Below are 24,786 nucleotides of genomic sequence, written 5' to 3' on the forward strand. Positions count from 1 at the left end.
ACAAATGAGTGCCACTTGTTGGGAGTGAAATTATACAAAATAATGCACACATACTGAGATGTTGATGCATCTAATGCACAAGCCGTGAAGAGGGGAGTACATAAGACGCATCAACATCTCAGTACAAGCTTGATAATGCGCGAAAATGTCAACAGTGGCCCAACTCGTTTTCTGAACGATTTAGTTAATTGAGCATAGCGTAGTAAAGAAACCCAAGTAAAAAATTTCTGTTAGCCAAGGTGTAACTGATGACTGTTGGCATGATCTTCGCATTTTTTATAGACGTTACTTGTTTTTTGTTATTATTTTGATAAAATAAGAATCACAAAATGTTCTGGTATGTATGAACGGGTGGCCCCTCGGGCATAAATAACCATTTAGTCATGAAAATATATGAATGAATCCCTAATTAAGATTTACGATACCAATTTGCAAACAATTTTAAATTATTGCTGAATTGATTACTTGTAACCAGTTATTTTCTCTTTATTCATGCAGACATTAATGAAGGAAAACAACCCACTACTCAATAAAGACAAATCACCTAGTGAAGAGGACAAAGAAACCAAACTGACAACCTTCCCTACGTCCAACTCCTCACCCCTCAACCTCCTCGCAGACGTAGCATCAACGCAATCATCCGATGCTACTGAGCATGCTCAACAAGACTCCAACAAGTACTCCTTTGACCAACAGACACTCGCTGACACCAAAGCCGTCACCTTGACAACAGACACACCAACAGAATCTGAAGCGTCTAGCAGGAGCTCCACGTTACGAGAACTATTAACAAAAACGGCCGGTAAATTGGGCAGACCGCCAACATCAGTCGGTGGTTTGGATGGAAGTTCGTTCTTAACGGCGTTCCTGCCGCACAAATCGGAGAATGCAAACAAGAAGCAGTTTGGTACAATGACAAGTACCTTTGAAGATATTATTGCTACAGTCGTAGAGCAGAACATTGCGTCACCGGCCATGAGGCACGACAGAACACTGCAGATTAACCGTGCGGGTCGTAATCAGTTCCAGCAGACAATGGAAGTAGATATGGTAACCAGAAATCCGTCCTTGAAATTAAGCGCTGAAATAGTAGCGCCCTCTGTGCGGCATACGCTGACAGAGACAAGTGTTTTATATCCTGATGTACCTCACTCCTGGCTACAAGATGGGCGGTTACTACGGTTACATGATCCACAGCACAGAGGAAACTTTAGAATATTCCAGGAGCAGTGGCTCAGAGGAGAGGTAGGTCATCAGTTGCATCTTAAGGTCAAAGTTCTTTAACCTCTATTCAAATATTGCATCTTAAGGTCTAAGTTCTTTAATCTCAATATTCAGATGAAGTTAATTTTCTGCATAGTTATGAATATTGACGAGCTTACTCTGCTTATTTTGACTGAAATTCCATTCAACTCGAGCACCTATAGACGAATCCACTTTCGCGCATTCCTATACCTCAATGGCAAACCATAGCTGGGCCCCACTTGGGTCTATCCCACCTAAAATGTGAAATGATGGGGCCTTGGGGATATTAAACTGCATTCCATCACCTGTGTTACACATAGACAAAAGAATGATGAAAGTTTACAACACAATACAATTTAACATCAATTTTTAAGTGGCTTTAATCCACCCAATTGAGCAGTCACAACACCGGTTTGGTGCAGAGGGGGACCCAGTAATGGCCGAATAAATTCAGACCATCACTTGGCTTGTTGGATTCGTCTATTGAAATGCAATATTTTGATGTGGGAATGATTGACATTGTTATGGGGCCACCTTTACACACAGCATAATCTATTTGACATCACCAACTGGCATCTCAATATCACTTGATGCCTTTCTACCTGCTTTTTGATTGGTTGATTTCCTTTCTGACTTCATTTTTGATTGGTTAATTAACTTTCTAACTACATTTCTGAATAGTTAATCAGGCAATATCATCTGGTGACCAATTGTGACCAATTAAAATACAGCTTATAAATATTTAAGCGCAATCCTCTTCAGCTGTGTTATTCTTACAATGTTGCTGATTGGCTCAATAAATCATAATAGCCACCTTGCAGCAAATCAGAGAGACAGTATTTCTAACTGCATTTCTGATTGGTTAATTATGCAATATATTCACCTGAGCAACCAATTAAAATACAGCTTCGAAATCCTCTTCAGTTGTATAACTGATTCGTAAGCATGTTGCTGATTGGCTCAATAAATCATGTACAGCCACATCAGCCAATCAGAGAGAGGGTAGTATTCATGGGATTCTTCTTGTTTCATTCCAGCCTGTTCTCGTCAGCAGTGTGCATAAGACTCTAAATGCAGATATATGGAAACCAGAATGGTTTGGCAACAAATTTGGTAACATAACCAATGACTTGGTTAACTGTCTCACTGGATCACTTATACAAGGACATGAAATGAAGGACTTCTGGGATGGCTTTCAAGACATGTCAAGTAAGTGTAGTGCTTTATATAAGATGTAGATACCACTTAGATATGGCTTAAACGTTCTCCCATGATTCATTGCAAAAGTTGGGGACATGAAATGAAGGACTTCTGGGATGGCTTTCAAGACATATCAAGTAAGTGTAGTGCTTTATATAAGATGTAGATACCACTTAGATATGGCTTAAACGTTCTCCCATGATTCATTACAAAAGTTGGGGACATGAAATGAAGGACTTTTGGGATGGCTTTCAAGACATATCAAGTAAGTGTAGTGCTTTATATAAGATGTAGATACCACTTAGATATGGCTTAAACGTTCTCCCATGATTCATTGCAAAAGTTCTTGAGAGGTAATGGGGACATGAAATACATGACATCTGGGATGGCTTTCAAGACGTCATTGTAATGCTGTATAACGTAAGTGTAATGCTGCATGTTAGACATAGATTAAAACATTCTCCCAAGATTAATTGTAAAAGTATAAATAGTTATAAGATAATAGGGACTTGAAGCCTTCAAGTTGAAGGTAGTGACTTATGGGATGGCTCCGAGATATGTCAGGCGAGTGTAGTGCTTTATATAAGACGTAGATACCACTTAAAGTGGAAACCCCACTTTTGGTTCAAGTTCCTTAGAGAATTAGTCAAGATTAAAATGTATCCATGTAAATTCTGTTCTGTCTGTCATCAAAGTAACAGGTATAAGTCAGCTCTTCTGTGGCGAACTGACCAAGCGGGGCTTCCTGTTTAAATATTCTCCCATGATTCATTGCAAATAGTTTGAATTATTGCTGATTACAGGGACCTGATGACCCGGATTGTTTTCACTAGCATATGATGCGCAGATCATCAAAACTCTTTGTGGAGTCAGTTACAATTTGTGATCAAGTGATTTGTTGCTAGTTGGTTATTGTTATAATTATGAATATTAATGATATCATTTGCATATTTATATATGTAGATCGCCTTGTTACCAAAGAAGGGGACCCAATGAGCCTCAAGCTCAAAGATTGGCCTCCTACAGAAGACTTTGCCGAGATCCTCCCAGAACATTTTGCCGATCTGATGCACAACCTGCCGCTCCCAGAGTATACCAATAGAGATGGCAAACTCAACCTGTCGTCAAGGTTACCAGACTTTTTCGTCAAACCTGATTTGGGACCAAAGATGTACAATGCGTATGGTAAGTGTACAATCTAGAAAATTTACAGGCTATTCACCAACAGCTTAAGTCCTGTGCTTTGTATGCCTTGAATTCTATACACTCAACAACTCCCAAATGAAAGCTGAATAGAGTCTCCAATTTGGCAATAATATTCCAAGTTTGTAGTCAGATTTTACCTTTCTTGATATAATGACATAATAGGAACATTGTTTAAGATTATACAGCATTATTTTAAGCATTACTACAATTTGGCCAGCCTTAAAATTCATCACGATATGATCAATAAAAACCCACCAAATTGGTAAACCATTGTAGTGATTTCACTCAATATGTAATGGTGTGTATAGTGCTCTGTTCTTCAGAGTTATACTTGTACCTAATAGCTCACAGTGGGGTTTACATAGAAAAGGGTATTAACAATGGACTAAAGAGATACAGACAAACTCCAAACAGTCAAAGTCCCAGCATCGCCTGTTAATGAGGGACGATCATTCCATGAAATGCGACAGGCTAACTACTACACACGTACCGCGTATTTTTACCGTCTCTATCGGGTATACGCGAAGGCATGCAACACTGGCGTGATTGTTGGACACCTCATGATCAAATAATCGGCCCTCATGAATGCGCAAGAGTTCACATCATACAATGCACAGGGACTTTTGACTGTTGAATCCTAGAATCCTTTGCAGGGAGTTTGGAATGTAAAATAAATTATGTGGTCTTACCGTCTTTGTTCACAACTAATAGCTTCTGTTTTTCTTCATATTCAGGCAACTGTCAATACCCTGAACTAGGCACCACCAACCTTCATTTAGACATCTCTGATGCTGTCAACGTCATGGTCCATGTGGCTGTACCTAAAGGAGACCCTGAATCTGATGTTACCACAGAAGATTTAGAACAAGGTAAGAATAAAGCATTTGTCTAGCAAATGGGAGGTCCTGGGTATAATTACTAGACTAGAGCAGACCCAGTATGTGAGGTACTATGAAAGATTTAGAACAAGATATAGCACTCTGATCTTGAAACAAATTCATCAGGTTTGGTAATTAAAGAATCAAGAGAGTTTTTCTTTTGTCAAAACCAATTTGAAGAAAACTTACTAGTTTTTCTTGCTGATAGTTTCGTCAGTGAGCCACTGACTTTATCAAAGCTTGGTGTTGTTGTGATACAAAAGCTGATGACTGGTGGGAAGTTATGTCACGTAATTTGAACACATAATAATGACATATTTTATGTATATCCTTCACACAGCGGGTATCAAAATAATTGATGCAATCTGCACTGATGAGCAGACCAGACGTAGAGTCCGAGACGGCAAAGAAAAGGTCGGTGCCATCTGGCACATTTTCCGAGCGGAAGATGCAGTTAAGATCCGAGAACTTCTCAACAAAGTGGCACGCGAGCGAGGGGAAGATATTCCAGATGATCATGACCCCATACATGATCAGAGTTGGTACTTGGATAAAATGTTATTGGAAAGATTACATAAGGAGCATGGTGTACAGGGATGGGCTATTGCACAGTGTCATGGTGACGCTGTGTTTATACCAGGAGGAGCACCACATCAGGTGAGTTAATCAGCTATGTGCTTTCACAAATCCTGCGGGTCACACCCTCCTAAGAGATTAGGCTTAGGGTTCTACAGGTTTTTGGGGTATGGTTTACGGTAGGGTTTCTCAATATCTTTGAAACTTGTTTGGCCCTTCACAGTCCGTGGGAAATAATTCTAATTGGTCAGCTGAGTGCAAGAAGGTGGTAAGTACATCTTAATAGCATAACACTTACAACCTGCTTGCAGTCAACTGATGAATTGAAAACACCTGCTTTAGGATTAGGTTTAGACAGGGACTCCCACACAGGGAGTGTGAATCGCAAATGGGGTTACGTGAATTGGTGACTCCACTTGAGATCTACACCCGTGTGGGAGATTAAGGTCATGTCGTCCATATGGGGTGTTTGGATTGCAACTGGAATAGCCACAAACTGAAATTAATAGAAAAGTGGGAAAAACATGTTGCTCCTGGCTAATAATTTTCTAATGTGTATTTCTTTTTCTTTCTTTTTATCACCATCAGGTACAAAACCTTCAGTCGTGCATCAAAGTTGCAGAAGATTTTGTCTCACCAGAGCACATCAGCCAATGCTTCAATTTGACGCAAGAATTCCGTAAACTCAGCGATACGCACTCCAACCATGAGGATAAACTACAAATTAAGAACATGATCTATCACGCCGTCAAAGATGCTGCTGGAGTACTCGTTAGCCAAGAAGTCACATCTACAAATGCTACCTCGTAGTTGAGGGCGCTTTAACAACGATGCTAGGGTTGCTTGTTAGCTGAGCGATGTCATCTACGGATGCTTCCTCATAGTTGAGGGTGTTTATCAAAACAGCTGACAGTGTACACATTAGCTAGACATATTTCTCAGAATGCTTCTTCGTAGTGATTCAGATGCTATCATCACCGTTGAGGGCGCTTTATCAAAGATGCTGCTGACATACTCATACATATTTCTGAGACATTCGGAGATGACTTTTTGAATTGCAGTTAACGCATTTGCACAATATTTGAAGAATATAGACAATGTTCAATTTGTCTAAGGAAGGAAGGCCCATAGTGACTGTATCATGGGTAATGCACTTCAATACATGGTTTGTTATGTGGGCACCATTTTTTGGCAACTTGAAATTGGGCTACCAAACAAACATGTAGTGTGTGCCACGTCTTCAGTCTGTGGCAACTCCCGATATTTGCTACTAGCTCCAAAATATAGGTACTTCCATAAATGTGAGATTAGCATCACTATAAATCATTATCTCATTCTCAGTGACATAGTTCAACGACCTCTATATAACAAGCATTACTCAAAATTTGACCTCAAGTTTTAGAGTATGAGTTTTGTACCCAATACATCCAAAGGTCATTCTATGAGTGTATGAGTATATTGGGTTAAGGAACTGTGCCCTGAAAGATGAGGTCCCTAGTGTTTGTATTTCTCATCAATTGTGTCCTGCTCCCAAAAAATAAGTGTAAAGTCGCAGGTTGGGATTTATTGAGACATTCCAACTTGAATTGATGTTCTTTGCTTGAAGACACCTGTATTGACTGTGGTATGTCCTTTGAATGGGGACATAATTGAATATGAATATAGAGTACAGCATAGTATGGCCCCATTCACAATGATGTGCACAGTTTCCCATTAGATCATAACATGCTGTTGTACATCCAAGGTCAAAGGTCTTTTAATCCATATTTGGCGTTGTTCTGGGACTGACAATGGACATGCCACTGACTATACTGGCGTCTTTAAAAAAAGCACAACTCAACATTCGTCAGACGCAACACATAGTGATTTTTCAAAATTTCCCGTTTCACATAGTGACATAAGTTTTGCTATATCCTGTAATAGTTATTACTTTTAACTTTAACTATTAAAGATATACACTTTAATAGTTTGAACCTTAACTTTAATTTCAAATGGAATTGGGCCACTGAGAGATAATAATGGTGGAGTATTGACTCAGTTATTATTAACATATCCATTTTGTCCTTCACGTTTGCCACGATGTGTTGTGTTTGATGAATTGGAAGGTCTCAAAACCACAAATTTTACACTTATTTCTTGGGAACAGGTCAAAATTGTCAATTATAATGGAAACAAGACATAATATTGTCATTCAGTGATTTTATCACTTGCACTACTAGAGAGAAGATTATTCAAAGTGGGTGTATTTCTAATACATTAGGGTGTATTCTAATCAAACCAACTTAAGACAGCTTAAGAACCAAATGTAACAGGCCTTTTGGCTGGTTTGGTATACGATTTATTCCGTGTAAGAAAATCAATGGTCAATATGCCAAATAAGGACCGAATCTTACATTGCCTTTAGTCAGACTCATTTCTAAGACACTTGGGTGTGTTTTCTAATACAATTGGGTGTATATCTAATACATTTGAGTCGATTTCTAACATATTAAGTGTATTTCTAATACATTTGGGTGCATTTCTGATACATTTGGGTGTATTTCCGAGATATTTTGTGTGTATTGCTGGCAACCCATACACAGTAACGAGTAGGACAAACAAACATTCCAGTTGTAGCATTTTCAGTCAATTATAAAAAAAATTAAAAAATTGTGTATATATCAAAACCTGTGAAGTCTAGATTTTATACTTGTGAGTTTGACTCGACTCAAACCAGAAAATCACGCTTTCCTTCCCAACATGCAGTGTGTCAGTCTTAATAACTGCCATATTTTGCCAAATTGAGATGATTTTTTTGACTGGTAGTTTTCATATTATACATAAGATATATTGCTAATGCATTATGGGAAGTCAGGATGTAGCGCAATGCATCATTGGAAGTCGGGATGTAGCACAATGCATCATGGAAAGGAATGATGTAGCGCAATGCATTATGGGAAGGCATGTTGTAGCCAAATAAATGTATTATGGGAAAGCATGATTTTCTGAGCTATAGACTCGAATCAAAAGACTCGCATCATAGAAGGACTTAGAAAGTCCACTAATATAACAGTAGGTTTATTCACTATACAGTGTGCTTTAAGGAAAAAATTCAAAGTTAGTTTTGCATTGCTTGTGGTTATTGTCATACACTTTGAACCACAATGACCTCATCCCAATGGCATAGTTCAATAACCTCAGTTCAAACTTTGACCTCTATATACAGAGTATGAGTTTTTGTACCAAAGTTCATTCAATGAATGTACAAATGTATTGGGGTTAAAGAACTGTAGCCTGATAGATGAGCATGTTGTGGATCCTAGTGATATTTTCTTACGTTTTTCAGCCCAGGTGGCTTTATGTACTCACTGCCAATGTTAACTGTGTCCAAGTAACTATGGTAACGACGGTAACTATGGTAACTAGTCAATAATAATTATAAAACATGTGTGTTTTGTAAAGATTTCAAGTGCTTTCTGAGCAATTTTGTGTATTAGTATTATGCCGGCATGTAATGAGAAGCAAGTTACTAATTAATGTTATTTTCTGTTTTAGAAAAATAACGAGAAAGTGTGCCAAATTTAACATTTGACCTTGAAGGTCAAGAAGGGGTTAAAGGTCATGTTCATGGCCATAGCTGGTTAAACTCGCATTTTCTTATACATTTGGGTGAATGTTTAATAGACCTTATTGAATAAACCAACCGGAACAGTATAAAAATACAATAAAAAAATGGCAGCCATGTTTTGGGGACAGTTCTAGTGTCAGAGGTAAAGGGCAGGTCTCGATTTCACCACCAACCATTCATACCTATGACCTGTTTTAATCTATTGTCATGCCAATTGCCCTGTGGGGGCCTTATTTAAATGAGGATGAGTGACGTAGTATTCGATCTAGGGTCTATACATTTGGGTGTAATACATTCCTGTATTTCTGAGACTTGGGTGTACACTTTGTGTCAACTCGAGTCTGGTAGTTATGAAGGTGCAGATATTGTTGGTGGCAGTATCAAATGGCAAAAGCTAAGCAATACCACCGACTGTACACGCGCGTTTGCAAGGACAGTTTTTGGCACGCTTGAGGTGCATATAAAAGCACTAAGATCACTACCAAACATAGTATACGTGAACAACTTTCAAAAGTGGAATTATCAACGTTTAGCAAATCTTTTCAAGAAATGGGATGAAATTTACAAACATAATAGCATCTGCAATAGCTGCCAGGTGTCATATGTGAACAATATAGAATGTAGAAACTGTCAAATGTCTATAGGGCAGCTATTGCAGTTTGGGCTATTAAGTCATTTTACTCTCTCCACGCAGGTGTCAATAATTCCAGAATTGTTAATTTTCATGACCATATTTGGAATCGGCATCAAAAATGCATTAAAATGAGTACAAACAAGCCTAGTATTGGTTCAGTGGTTCATAAGATAGCTCTTGATATTATGCACAACTTGCTTACCAAAATATTTAAAAAACTGCTCACACTTTAGTGTCAAATAACTGAATAACCCTTTAGGTGAAACCTTATCCTTGGTTTTATATTGTTCTTTTCTGACCCAAAGATCAAAACAGGTCAAAGGTAATTTCTTTTGTAATTGTTGTACAGGTCATCTGCAATTAGGCTATTCCAATTAAAATCCATACACCCCTTTTTGAAACACCCTTCCTGTGTGGAAGATAAATGTCATGTCTTCCATAGGGGGTGTATGGATTTTAACTGGAATAGCAGTCTGCATTTGATACATTGTCATTCAGTGCTATTCTTTGCTAAATTGATACATTTTTTTGGTGTTTAAACGATGATTAATACTCATTTTTTGTATCTGCCTTTTTTACATCTGCATAATTTTCTCTAACTATCTATGTACTTTGTCATAACTAGAAATATTTGAAGAAATCAGCAAATTTCTGCCGTATTTTTGTTGTCTTAATCACTGTGTTGAACAGCTTTTGCATGGTAAAAGAAATGTTCATGTGGGTGCATGTTGGATACATTTGGGTGTACTCCCAATACATTTGGGTGTATTCCTAATACATTTGGGTGTATACCTAATGCATTTGGGTGTATTGCGGAGACATCTGGATGTATACCTAATGCATTTGGGTGTATTTTTGAAACATGTGGGTGCATTTTTGTTGTCTAAATCACTACTTGTGTTCATTTTCATACCAAATGTTTCTGTTACGTGCTTGTTATCATGTAATATCTGCTGGATTGTGAAAAATACACATTAGCAATTTTCTTGGCCTCTAAAAGGTCGTAAAGAGGTCATAGGTCATAGCTGGATGTAATTATCTTAGGAGTAAAACTTGCCAGTCTCATACCCAGAGTCCACATTTACTTAACTACTTAATATATTGAATTTTACCAATTCACCTCTGGGTATCTTGACTCATCTCCAGAAGCTTAAGTTCTAATTCACTACTATATATATAGCAGATTTCTGGACATGTGTTGTGATATGATGTGAAGACTGAGACTGTTAGTACCTTGACTAAGCTAATTTCTACTCTGTTATTATTCAGTAGATGTCACTGTACATAATCATAGTCATATTTTTATATGGAGACAAAAATATTTAAAAAACTATGAATTCATGCTGAGTTAATATAACTATAGTATGAAATTTAACATCAGAACTGTTCATATGATGATGATAGTAGTAACTCTGTATAAAGTTTAAAAAGATAAAAATGTGAAAAAAATGGCAGTGTATTTTATAGAGATATGTGTCTCTCGTTTGGCATGATAAGAACGAGATAACACGACTAAGAATGTTGGTACTTATCAATAGGCTTGTGCTTTATTATAAATGTTTGGATGCAGTAAATTGACTGACAATTGATAATATTGATGAAATGATGATGATGAAAAAAATATGAAATGAAAACTGAAATATTTGGTGTTATGTGTGATTATTATGGTGTCAGTGATAAACAAAGCAAACCTTTGAAAGCATTTTTGAAGGGGGATGCAAAATGTAATGTATGATAGCCATTGGACGGATAAACCAAAGTTCTTGGGCTCAAATCTTGCATATTTGTTTGATGTGATCATTTATTAGTTTTTCAAACAAAACATGTACAACCAAATTTTAGGCTTAAACAGCTTAAAGCGGTGTCATGCTAATGTATATAGATGCTTTTGAGTCATTTGAAAACTTAATTTCCAATTATTTACAACATTATTCACTTTCACGGCATTTTTAAAGCTTTTTCGGATATAAAATGTATCTATTTATGACAAGATTGGTGGCGCTATTTAGATACTGGAAATTACTCTTTCAGGCTTTTAATACAGATAATTCCTTTTATATCTTGATGAAATATGTTTATAAAATGTCTTTGTTTCACCTATTCCACCTGTTTTAATGGCAGTATTGATCATCTACCCTTTGCAAATTAAGAAATATGATTTATGATAAATAGCGCCACCTATAGTTTGCATTTACTTAATAATGAAGCCAATTCTATATACATCAAACAACGGTGACTCTATTACACACCCAGGGCAATGCATTTAAAAAAAAAACCATCATGTCAGGGACTGACCCCATTTAATTGAAAAATACTACAAAATTAAATCTGCATTTTTATGCAAGAATTATTTATGAACATTCTACTGTGGCAATGAATTGGATGGAAATGTTAGTTAGAATAGGATTTGTCCATGCAATTTTGTGATCATGATACCAGTTTCAAGCTTACTATGCTTCCATGCTATGGCATGGAAATTTCTGCATTTTGGTCACTTTTTTTCTTTGCAAAAAGGGGATGTTTAATTGAGTAAATACGGTATATGTGACCCCTCGGCACAACTGAGCCCAGATGTCGCCAGTGCCACTATTGAGATATATGCTCCATCGAACTTAACAATAAACAATAGGAAACAAAGGATTTATTGACTGTTTTATTGATTTTTCACTACTTAAATGTCAAGTACTATAGACATGAAATACATCATTTTAAAGCTAAATTCAAGCAGAATCTTTTGGTTGAATATCTCAAAAATGATGATTGGTGACTTCAGGGCTCAGTTGTGCCGAAGGGTCACATATATTTATTTGAAGGCCAATAGAATAGTATGGATAATTAATTGGTTACCCCACAAGACACATTTTGCCTCTCAAATTCCAAACAGTTTTATAAAAGAAAAAATGTTGCAATCATTGTAGTCCCTGGCATTCTTGGTTGGATACAGCAGGAAAGTTGAAAAAGAAGGAGGAAGAACGGAATTATATCCTTGAGATAATCCCGTAGGTTATCCTGTCGCACCTATTCATAGTCCTTTATTCTCAAGTAGTTACACATCTACTTGAAAGTAGCCTTTGAAGTGATGTGCCTTGCCGACTACGGTTGATTAATTTTCACTCCAGAATTGAAACCATATCCAATGTTTCTATAGATAATTCCTTGAAAGTATGACACGTGTGTGTTAAGTACCTGATGTTGCTCTGCAGGGATACCGCACGTGGATACTATAAGAAAGAAATGTAGTTTTGTAAAGATTCCAAAAAAATCCGCCCATTTTGGAATTTATATTAATTATTTAGGAGAGTGTTTTAGGAATTTGTTAGAAACGGGATGATTTTTGATCATCTATATTTTATTGTTTTAATGTATTTTCCTGTCATTTCCTGCAAACCTAATAAAGATATTTTGATAATTGAAAATAGTCTGTATCATAAATCGTAGAGGTTGAAAGCGTAACCAAGCGTGCAAAATTATTATTTGCCATGGAACTTCGGTCATATTTTATTTGAAATAAACTGGATGTTAGGATCTGCATGCATGGTATGCATGGTATTGATGGTATACAGACACTGACCTTTCCCTAAAACCAGTAAGCAGCAACATGTGTATCACACCCGTCATGGGTTCGAACCCTTTTGTTGTATTTTATTGTTAAACCTAAATAGCGTGATTGCTTTTGAATGAGCGGCAACACACATATTTTGTTTGAGGATAGCTGGATCTATCTCCTTCTTTTACATCTTCTCTGGATACAGTTAATAACTTTTTTATGTCAATTTTCTTATGCCTTTTCTTACCTTTGCCTATATATCAATTTCATTCCTGCTGACAAGTCTGCTTGTCACATGTTTACACTTCCGTTATGAAGAAATTCACAGATTTTCCAAGCACATAATTTCACAACATTACTTTCATTTAAACATCAGGAACTGGGAAAACCCATATTAAGGGGTAATCAGATATAATATTCTGTGCATTTTTTAATTGTTTAGATATTTTAGGGGGAAAATGTATATCTTTAATACGAAAGGTCACAATTTTTAAATGATGAGCGCCTTTTCCTCCCAACTACATATACACTGTAAGTGATATAAAAAAATAGTAACTTTTAACAACTTGAAAATTTTTATTATATCACAAATTTCTAAAAATTTAAATTATTTGATATCATCAGGACTTTTTTGTCGTATTTAGAATGCAATTTGGCATGTCTGATGTGCTCTTATGATGTCCCACAAAATATACTGCAAATGTTGCTCTCAGGTCCTTTGAGTCGCATATGCATTACTTTAACCCTAACAGAACTCACTGAAGCTCACTATTAAAACCACTGCGTGCATGCATTCCATGTGACTTGATGACGCAAACAGCCGGGGCAATCAGGCCAAGTCATATATACCCAGGGAATCGCTGCACAGGGCAGCGTAACCTCCATGGCTACAGGTCCGTGATCTTCTGCGTGGCATGCGAGGGGTCCCAGGTTCGAATCCCGGGGGTACCAAGTGACTTCTTTCCTCACCTCTCCTTTTTCGTTTGTTCTTTCCCTTCCGATAGCAAAAAACCACAGTTAGGGTTAGGATTAAATTAATGTACATGTTTTTCCTAGATTTAGGCCTCCTTTATGTCAGATCACATGTCAAGTCGGGGTTAATAGTGGAGGCTGATCACATCCTGTGTTAGTGCAGGAAGCAAGTACATACATGTACAGTGTATACTAAATACAACTAGCCCAGGACAGCCTATATTCGTCATGTGATGTCGTGTGCCAATATCCGAGACCAGTGGGATTTTCCAGATTGGCATCATTTTCTGGATTACTAATTCTTAAAGTGAAGATATGTGTGAGCATGCTCAACAAGACTCCAACAAGTACTCCTTTGACCAACAGACACTCGCTGACACCAAAGCCGTCACCTTGACAACAGACACACCAACAGAATCTGGAGCGTCTAGCAGGAGCTCCACGTTACGAGAACTATTAACAAAAACGGCCGGTAAATTGGGCAAACCGCCAACATCAGTCGGCGGAAGTTCGTTCTTAACGGCGTTCCTGCCGCACAAATCGGAGAATGCGAACAAGAAGCAGTTTGGTACAATGACAATGACATTTGAAGATATTATTGCTACAGTCGTGGAGCAGAACATTGCGTCACCGGCCATCAGACACGACAGAACACTGCAGATTAACCGTGCGGGTCGTAATCAATTCCAACAGACAATGGAAGTAGATATGGTAACCAGAAATAGTGGCGCCCTCTGTGCAGCATACGCTGACAGAGACAAGTGTTTTATATCCTGATGTACCTCACTCCTGGCTACAAGATGGACGGTTACTACGGTTACATGATCCACAGCACAGAGGAAACTTTAGAATATTCCAGGAGCAGTGGCTCAGAGGAGAGGTAGGTCATTAGTTGCATCTTAAGGTCAAAGTTCTTTAACCTCAATTTTACAACATTGCATCTGAAGGTCAAAGTTCTTTGACCTCAATATTCAAATATTGCATCTTAAGGTCAAAGTTCTTTAACCTCAATATTCAAATATTCAGTTGAAGTTTTATAATCATCTGCATAGTTATGAATATTGATGAGCTTACTCTGCTTATTTTGACTGAAATTCCACTCACCAAATCTAGCACCTATAGAAATGCATTGCAATATTTTGATATGTGGGGTTGATTGAAATTGTTATGGGGCAACCTTTACACATGGCATAATTCTTATTTGACATCACCAACTGGCAAATAAAAAATGTTTCTCTCTCAATATTACTTGATGCCTTTGTAACTGCATTTGTGATTGGTTAATTACCTTTCTCACTACATTTCTGATTGGTTACTTAACTTTCTGACTACATTTCTGAATAGTTAATCAGGCAATATCATCTGGTGACCAATTGTGACCAATTAAAATACAGCTTATATAAGCTCAATCCTCTTCAGCTGTATTATTCTTACCATGTTGCTGATTGGCTCAATAAATCATGTATAGCCACCTTGCAGCCAATCAGAGAGACTAGTATTTCTAACTGCATTTCTGATTGGTTAATATGCATTACATTACCCTCACGACCCATCATTCAAAATAATGGGTCAAGCGCCATATTCTACGCATAGCATTACGCTGAATTAACCATGTTGCTGATTGGCTCAATAAATCATGTATAGCCACCTTGCAGCCAATCAGAGAGAAGGTAGTATTCATGGCATTCCTCTTGTTTCATTCCAGCCTGTACTCGTCAGCAGTGTGCATAAGACTCTAAATGCAGATATATGGAAACCAGAATGGTTTGGCAACAAATTTGGTAACATAACCAATGACTTGGTCAACTGTCTTACTGGATCAGTTATACAAGGACATGAAATGAAGGACTTCTGGGATGGCTTTCAAGACATGTCAAGTAAGTGTAGTGCTTTATATAGATAGGCCTACCACTTAAACGTTCTCCCATGATTCATTGCAAAAGTTTTTGAGAGGTTAATGGGGACATGAAATTAATGACTAGGCCACTTCTGGGATGGCTTTCAAGACATAATTGTAATGCTGTATTCAACAACTCCTCCTATACCTTTGTACAGGAGCCAACCGTTGTTAATTCATGATGAATCCACACTTTTACTGTAGCGTATACGCGAACGCGAGCGAGACTACGCATTACGCGAGAGTGCGTAAAATTTGTCATGCCTGGAACCTGTGTGCGTATGGAAGCTTTACAACTTGAATTCAGTATTTTTCAGGTAGCGGCTAAATATTGCAGTTTTATTCTGTAGTTTTATTGCTGATATCAACAGAGAAATCATTGAAGTTTTTGTAAGGCTGAGTGGCAATGATTTTAACTGGCATTCCTCATGAAATAATCATGTGAATTATACGATCTTTAGCTTCTTTTCGTTGTTGAAAGGGATTCAATCATGTTTCACCGTTGTTCATCACCGTTTAACAACTCGCGTCTGGCGCGTCTGCGTGGTTTACTTCGCTCGGGCAGCTACAGCTGCCCTCGCGAAGTAAACCACACAGACGACATGGCCGCATCGTTGTTAAACGGTGATGAACAACGGTGAAACATGATTGAATCCCTAATTACATAAGTGTAATGCTTATGTTAGACATAGATTTAAACATTCTCCCATGATTCATTGCAAAAGTATAAATAGTTGTGAGATAAAGTGGGCATGAGAGTAATGACTTATGGGATGACTGCAAGTGTAGTGCTTTATATAAGATGTAGATACCACTTAAATATTCTCCCATGCTTCATTGCTGAATATACAGGGACCTGTTGACCCGGATTCTTTTCACTAGCATATATGATAAGCAGATCATCAAAACTATCTGTTGAGTCGGTTATGATTTGTTGCTTGTTGGTTATTGTTATAATTATGAATATTAATGATCTCATTTGCATATTTATGTATGTAGATCGCCTGGTAACCAAAGAAGGAGACCCAATGAGCCTCAAGCTCAAAGATTGGCCTCCTACAGAAGACTTTGCCGAGATCCTCCCAGAACATTTTGCCGATCTGATGCACAACCTGCCACTCCCAGAGTATACCAACAGAGATGGCAAACTCAACCTGTCGTCACGGTTACCAGACTTTTTCGTCAAACCTGATTTGGGACCAAAGATGTACAATGCGTATGGTAAGTGTACAGTCCAGAGGATATACAGGCTATTCACCAACAGCTAAAGTCCTGTGCTTTGTATGACATGAATTCTTGTATATTCATGAAGGCAGGTCACTCAATCATACTAACATATCACACCAGCATTGCGTTAAGGGTGTGCGATATCACGCTTGTCGACAATATTGTGAGAAAATATTAATTATCACAATGCTATAATTCTCCCTGCTTCATCGATGACCCCACAATAAACTATCAACAACTCCCAAATGAAAGCTGAATAAAGTCGCCAAGTTTGTAGTCGGATTTTACCTCTCTAAATATAATGAAGCAATTGCGGTGCAATGTGGAGTGAAAGAAGAATGGAAATGACGTAATAGGAACATTTAAGATTAATACAGCATTGTTTAAGCTTTACTACAATTTGTTTGAGTCTTAAAAAATGATTGCGATATGATCGATAAGCTTTCGGGAATGGGACGTTAAGCGTTCAGTCCTGTGTACAGAGTCATACTTGTACCTAATAGCTCACAGTCGGGTTTACATAGAGAAGGGGATGTTAAGCATTCAGTCCCGTGTACAGAGTCATACTTGTACCTAATAGCTCACAGTCGGGTCTACAAAGAGAAATGGACGCTATAAATGCACAGGGACTTTGACTGTTGAAAAATGTCTTCCTAGAATCCTTTGCAGGGAGTTTGGAATGTAAAATAAATTATGTGGTCTTTGTTCATAACTAATACTAGCTTCTGTTTTTCTTCATACTCAGGCAACTGTCAATACCCTGAACTAGGCACCACTAACCTTCATTTAGACATCTCTGATGCTGTCAATGTCATGGTCCATGTGGCTGTACCTAAAGGTGACCCAGAATCTGATGTTACCACAGAAGATTTAGAACAAGGTAAGAATAAAGCATTTGTCTAGCAAATGGGAGGTCCTGGGTATAATTACTAGACTAGAGCAGACCCAGTAAGTGAGGTATTATGGAACAAGGTAAGGCTAAAACACTGCTCTAGCAGGTGGTTCCAGACCCTGAATTTGATGGTGCTATGGAAGAACAGGGTAAGAATAAAGCATTTGTCTAGCAAATGGGAGGTCCTGGGTATAATTACTAGATAGAGCAGACCCTGAATGTTGTACTAAGGAAAATTTAGAACAAAGCATTTGTCTAGCAAATGGGAGGTCCTGTGTATATATTACTAGACTAGAGCAGACCCAGTATGTGAGGTACTATGGAACAAGGTAAGGCTAAAACACTGCTCTAGCAGGTGGTTCCAGACCCTGAATTTGATGGTGCTATGGAAGAACAGGGTAAGAATAGAGCACTTGTGTAGCAACTGGGAGGTCCGGGGTATAATTACTGGACTAGAGCAGACCCAGTATGTGAGGTACTATGGAACAAGGTAAGGCTAAAACACTCCTCTAGCAGGTGGTTCCAGACCCTGAATTTGATGGTGCTATGGAAGAACAGGGTAAAAATGGAGCACTTGTGTAGCAACTGGGGTCCGGGGTATAATTACTTCTCTTCTTAGATGATCACTGCATTCAAAGGCATGGCTAAAAAGGTACTAACTACTATTATTTTCTGGAGATATCATGAAAGAAAGTCTTTTTATATTGTCATTGTGCAGGAAAAACCTATGTACTAGTGGCCCTTGAACATGTTAAAACAAAACTGCAAAGGGCCAGCGAAACACCCGTAGCTTACCCGTCGGTGAATTTGTGCTTGGCACCTGAGGGATATAAGGGTCAAATCCCTGTTGTACCAAGTTACTTCTTCTCTTATGTTTCTCCTTTCCATTCCGATAGCCAAAAACCACTTTAAGCGATAGGGTCAATGTTAACAATCAAGCAAACTCTAAAAATTGAATAGAAATGACATTGCTGTAGAAAATTAGACAATCTGCTCGGACGCAAAACATTGACATTTTTCAATACAGTTTTCAATATAACAATTTAAACTAATTAAATTTGAACACATAATAATGACATATTTTATGTATATCCTTCACACAGCGGGTATCAAAATAATTGATGCAATCTGCACTGATGAGCAGACCAGACGTAGAGTCCGAGACGGCAAAGAAAAGGTCGGTGCCATCTGGCACATTTTCCGAGCGGAAGATGCAGTTAAGATCCGAGAACTTCTCAACAAAGTGGCACGCGAGCGAGGGGAAGATATTCCAGATGATCATGACCCCATACATGATCAGAGTTGGTACTTGGATAAAATGTTATTGGAAAGATTACATAAGGAGCATGGTGTACAGGGATGGGCTATTGCACAGTGTCATGGTGACGCTGTGTTTATACCAGGAGGAGCACCACATCAGGTGAGTTAATCAGCTATGTGCCTTCACAAATCCTGCGGGTCACACCCTCCTAAGAGATTAGGCTTAGGGTTCTACAGGTTTTTGGGGTAGGGTTTACGGTAGGGTTTCTCAATATCTTTGAAACTTGTTTGGCCCTTCACAGTCCGTGGGAAATAATTCTAATTAGTCAGCTGAGTGCAAGAAGGTGGTAAGTACATCTTAATAGCATAACACTTACAACCTGCTTGCAGTCAACTGATGAATTGAGAACACCTGCTTTAGGATTAGGTTTAGACAGGGACTCCCACACAGGGAGTGTGAATCGCAAATGGGGTTACGTGAATTGGTGACTCCACTTGAGATCTACACCCCGTGTGGGAGATTAAGGTCATGTCATCCATATGGGGTGTTTGGATTGCAACTGGAATAGCCACAAACTGAAATTAATAGAAAAGTGGGAAAAACATGTTGCTCCTGGCTAATAATTTTCTAATGTGTATTTCTTTTTCTTTCTTTTCATCACCATCAGGTTCAAAACCTTCAGTCGTGCATCAAAGTTGCAGAAGATTTTGTCTCGCCAGAGCACATCAGCCAATGCTTCAATTTGACGCAGGAATTCCGTAAACTCAGCGATACGCACTCCAACCATGAGGATAAACTACAAATTAAGAACATGATCTATCACGCCGTCAAAGATGCTGCTGGGGTACTCGTAAGCCAAGAAGTGACATCTACAAATGCTACCTAGTTGAGGGCGCTTTAACAACGATGCTAGGGTTGCTTGTTAGCTGAGCGATGTCATCTACGGATGCTTCCTCATAGTTGAGGGTGTTTATCAAAACAGCTGACAGTGTACACATTAGCTAGACATATTTCTTAGAATGCTTCTTCGCTGTGATTCAGATGCTATCATCACCGTTGAGGGCGCTTTATCAAAGATGCTGCTGACATACTCATACATATTGCTGAGACATTCGGAGATGACTTTTTGAATTGCAGTTAACGCATTTGCACAATATTTGAAGAATATAGACAATGTTCAATTTGTCTAAGGAAGGAAGGCCCATAGTGACTGTATCATGGGTAATGCACTTCAATACATGGTTTGTTATGTGGGCACCATTTTTTGGCAACTTGAAATTGGGCTACCAAACAAACATGTAGTGTGTGCCACGTCTTCAGTCTGTGGCAACTCCCGATATTTGCTACTAGCTCAAAAATATAGGTACTTGCATAAATATGAGATTAGCATCACTATAAATCATTATCTCATTCTCAGTGACATAGTTCAACGACCTCTATATAACAAGCATTACTCAAAATTTGACCTCAAGTTTTAGAGTATGAGTTTTGTACCCAATGCATCCAAAGGTCATTCTATGAGTGTTTGAGTATATTGGGTTAAGGAACTGTGCCCTGAAAGATGAGGTCCCTAGTGTTTGTATTTCTCATCAATTGTGTCCTGCTCCCAAAAAATAAGTGTAAAGTCGCAGGTTGGGATTTATTGAGACATTCCAACTTGAATTGATGTTCTTTGCTTGAAGACACCTGTATTGACTGTGGTATGTCCTTTGAATGGGGACATAATTGAATATGAATATAGAGTACAGCATAGTATGTCCGCATTCACAATGGACATGCCACTGACTATACTGGTGTCTTTAAAAAAAGCACAACAACTCAACATTCGTCAGACGCAACACATAGTGAATTTTCAAAATTTCCCGTTTCACATAGTGACATAAGTTTTGCTATATCCTGTATTAGTTATTACTTTTAACTTGAACTATTAAAGATACACTTTAATAGTTTGAACCTTAACTTTAATTTCAAATGGAATTGGGCCACTGAGAGATAATAATGGTGGAGTATTGACTCGGTTATTATTAACATATCCATTTTGTCCTTCACGAATTGGAAGGTCTCAAAACCACAAATTTTACACTTATTTCTTGGGAACAGGTCAAAATTGTCAATTATAATGGAAACAAGACATAATATTGTCATTCAGTGATTTTATCACTTGCACTACTAGAGAGAAGATTATTCAAATTGGGTGTATTTCTAATACATTAGGGTGTATTCTAATCAAACCAACTTAAGACAGCTTAAGAACCAAATGTAACAGGCCTTTTGGCTGGTTTAGGTATACGATTTATTCCGTGTAAGAAAATCAATGGTCAATATGCCAAATAAGGACCGAATCTTACATTGCCTTTAGTCAGACTCATTTCTAAGACACTTGGGTGTGTTTTCTAATACAATTGGGTGTATATCTAATACATTTGAGTTGATTTCTAACATATTAAGTGTATTTCTAATACATTTGGGTGCATTTCTGATACATTTGGGTGTATTTCCGAGATATTTTGTGTGTATTGCTGGCAACCCATACACAGTAACGAGTAGGACAAACAAACATTCCAGTTGTAGCATTTTCAGTCAATTATAAAAAAATTAAAAATTGTGTATATATCAAAACCTGTGAAGTCTAGATTTTATACTTGTGAGTTTGACTCGACTCAAACCAGAAAATCACGCTTTCCTTCCCAACATGCAGTGTGTCAGTCTTAATAACTGCCATATTTTTTTGACTGGTAGTTTTCATATTATACATAAGATATATTGCTAATGCATTATGGGAAGTCAGGATGTAGCACAATGCATCATTGGAAGTCGGGATGTAGCACAATGCATCATGGAAAGGAATGATGTAGCGCAATGCATTATGGGAAGGCATGTTGTAGCCAAATAAATGTATTACGGGAAAGCATGATTTTCTGAGCTATAGACTCGAATCAAAAGACTCGCAAGAATTTTCCACTTTTCTACAAAGATGTATTGGAAGCTTGGTATTATATGCAGGGAAACAAGATGAAAGATTCTAATGTTAATACAAACACAATTTTGTGGGGAAATAGCCATGTGAAATGTAAAGGTAAAATATTATTATTCAAAGAGTGGATCAATGCCGGTATTATTTATTTGAAAGATATTATAGTAGAAGACAGATTTCTAAATTTAAAAGAGTTATCACGAATGGTTGTAAGCCCTATGAATATATTTAACCTTCACAAAATAATTGAGGCAATCCCAAAAACTTGGAAGTTACAAATTAAGGAAAAAAAAGGTTATATTCTTGTGAGAGAATTCCCAGTTCATTAGTTGAGTTAAAAACAAGAAAGTTAAACACATTTCCTTACTAAAAACAAAAGAAATATATAATATTTTAAGTACATGTTTCGAGAAACCAGTTTGCATCCAATACTGGGATAAACAATTAAATGTTGTAGACAAGCCGTGGAATAAAATCTTTTTATTTAAAATCCGAAATAGACTGATTAATAAATTAGGGCATTTTCAATTCAATGTTCTTTATAATCTCATTCCATGTAGAAGAAATCTTTATTACCACCTAACTTTCAAAGGATATTCAGTCATTTTACTCTCTCCACGCAGGTGTCAATAATTCCAGAATTGTTAATTTTCATGACCATATTTGGAATCTGCATCAAAAATGCATGAAAATGAGTACAAACAAGCCTAGTATTGGTTCAGTGGTTCATAATATAGCTCGTGATATTATGTACAACTTGCATATCAAAATATTTAAAAAGCTGCTCACACTTTAGTGTCAAATAACTGAATAACCCTGTAAGTGAAACCTTATCCTTGGTTTGATATTGTTCTTTTCTGACCCAGAGGTCAAAACAGGTCAAAGGTCATTTCTTTTCTAATTGTTGTACAGGTCATCTGCAATTAGGCTATTCCAGTTAAAATCCATACACCCCTTTTTGAAACACACACTCCCTGTGTGGAAGATAAATGTTATGTCTTCCATAGGGGGTGTATGGATTTCAACTTGAATAGCAGTCTACATTTGATACGTGTCATTCAGTGCTATTCTTTGCTAAATTGATACATTTTTTTGGTGTTTAAACGATGATTAATACTCATTTTTTGTATCTGCCTTTTTTACATCTGCATAATTTTCTCTAAACTATCTATGTACTTTGTCATAATTAGAAATATTTGAAGAAATCAGCAAATTTCTGCCATATTTTTGTTGTCTTAATCACTGTGTTGAACAGCTTTTGCATGGTAAAAGAAATGTTCATGTGGGTGCATGGTGGATACATTTGGGTGTATTCCTAATACATTTGGGTGTATTCCTAATACATTTGGGTGTATTCCTAATATATTTGGGTGTATTCCTAATACATTTGGGTGTATTCCTAATATATTTGGGTGTATTCCTAATACATGTGGGTGTATACCTAATGCATTTGGGTGTATTTTGAAACATTTCTGTTAAGTGCTTGTTATGTAATATCTGCTGGATTGTGAAAAATACACATTAGCAATTTTCTTGGCCTCTAAAAGGTTGTAAAGAGGTCATAGGTCATAGTTGGATGTAATTATCTTAGGAGTAAAACTTGCCAGTCTCATACCCAGAGTTCACAGTTACTTAACTACTTAATATATTGAATTTTACAAATTCAACTGTGGGTATCTTGACTCATCTCCAGAAGCTAAAGTTCTAATTCACTACTATATATATAGCAGATTTCTGGACATGTGTTGTGATATGATGTGAAGACTGAGACTGTTAGTACCTTGACTAAGCTAATTTCTACTCTGTTATTATTCGTAGATGTCACTGTACATAATCATAGTCATATTTTTATATGGAGACAAAAATATTTAAAAAACTATGAATTCATGCTGAGTTAATATAACTATAGTATGAAATTTAACATCAGAACTGTTCATATGATGATGATAGTAGTAACTCTGTATAAAGTTTAAAAAGATAAAAATGTGAAAAAACTGGCAGTGTATTTTATAGAGATATGTGTCTCTCGTTTGGCATGATAAGAACGAGATAACACGACTAAGAATGTTGGTACTTATCAATAGGCTTGTGCTTTATTATAAATGTTTGGATGCAGTAAATTGACTGACAATAAAATTGATAATATTGATGAAATGATGATGATGAAAAAAATATGAAACGAAAACTGAAATATTTGGTGTTATGTGTGATTATTATGGTGTCTCTGGTAAACACATCAAGCCTTTTTTGAAGGGGGGGGGGGGTGGGGTGCAATATGTATGATAGCCATTGGACCAGTAATCCAAATCCTGGAGGAGAGTTTATATTAGAGGTGAAATTTCAATGAGAAACTTGCTAAATATGACTTCGGTTTGAAAAACAACATGGCGGCGTCTATACAGGGTCTGACCACATATAATCAGACAATAATATAAAATTAATCTATGAATGTGCATTTTTATTCAAGAAGGAACATTTACATTCTACTATAATGTGGTGATGAAATGGAAAGGTAAGCTTTAGTATGATTCGTCCGTGCTATTTCACGATCATGACACCAGTTTTAAGCTTATGATGCTTCCATCCTTGGAAATTTCTGCATTTTGGTCATTTTCTCTTTTCAAAAAGATGCAGGTGTTTAATACTGTGTGGACAATTAATCGGTTACCT

The 24,786-nt window shown here is 37.3% G+C and overlaps 2 protein-coding genes across 2 annotated transcripts in view; both read left to right on the top strand.

Annotated features, from left to right (window-relative positions):
- LOC140162061 (uncharacterized) overlaps nt 1–10,991 on the top strand; it is a 123,467-nt gene extending 112,476 nt beyond the window's left edge. Inside the window, exons 13-18 of the mRNA XM_072185351.1 lie at nt 499–1,245; nt 2,283–2,454; nt 3,409–3,630; nt 4,386–4,520; nt 4,870–5,186; nt 5,694–10,991. Coding sequence (XP_072041452.1) covers nt 499–1,245; nt 2,283–2,454; nt 3,409–3,630; nt 4,386–4,520; nt 4,870–5,186; nt 5,694–5,915 — 1,815 coding nt within the window. The 3' untranslated portion in view covers nt 5,916–10,991. The remainder of the gene's footprint in view (nt 1–498; nt 1,246–2,282; nt 2,455–3,408; nt 3,631–4,385; nt 4,521–4,869; nt 5,187–5,693) is intronic.
- Nucleotides 10,992–14,180: 3,189 nt separating this feature from the next.
- On the top strand, nt 14,181–20,743 carry LOC140162062 (lysine-specific demethylase 3B-like). Its single transcript, XM_072185352.1, has 7 exons — nt 14,181–14,541; nt 14,585–14,745; nt 15,571–15,742; nt 16,762–16,983; nt 17,735–17,869; nt 18,985–19,301; nt 19,810–20,743. The coding sequence occupies exons 1-7, from the start codon at nt 14,181–14,183 to the stop codon at nt 20,026–20,028; spliced, it is 1,587 nt and encodes a 528-aa protein (XP_072041453.1). The 3' UTR covers nt 20,029–20,743.
- The last annotated feature ends 4,043 nt before the right edge of the window (nt 20,744–24,786 follow it).

Source organism: Amphiura filiformis, chromosome 10 (assembly GCF_039555335.1).
Source record: "Amphiura filiformis chromosome 10, Afil_fr2py, whole genome shotgun sequence".
NCBI lineage: Eukaryota > Metazoa > Echinodermata > Ophiuroidea > Amphilepidida > Amphiuridae > Amphiura > Amphiura filiformis.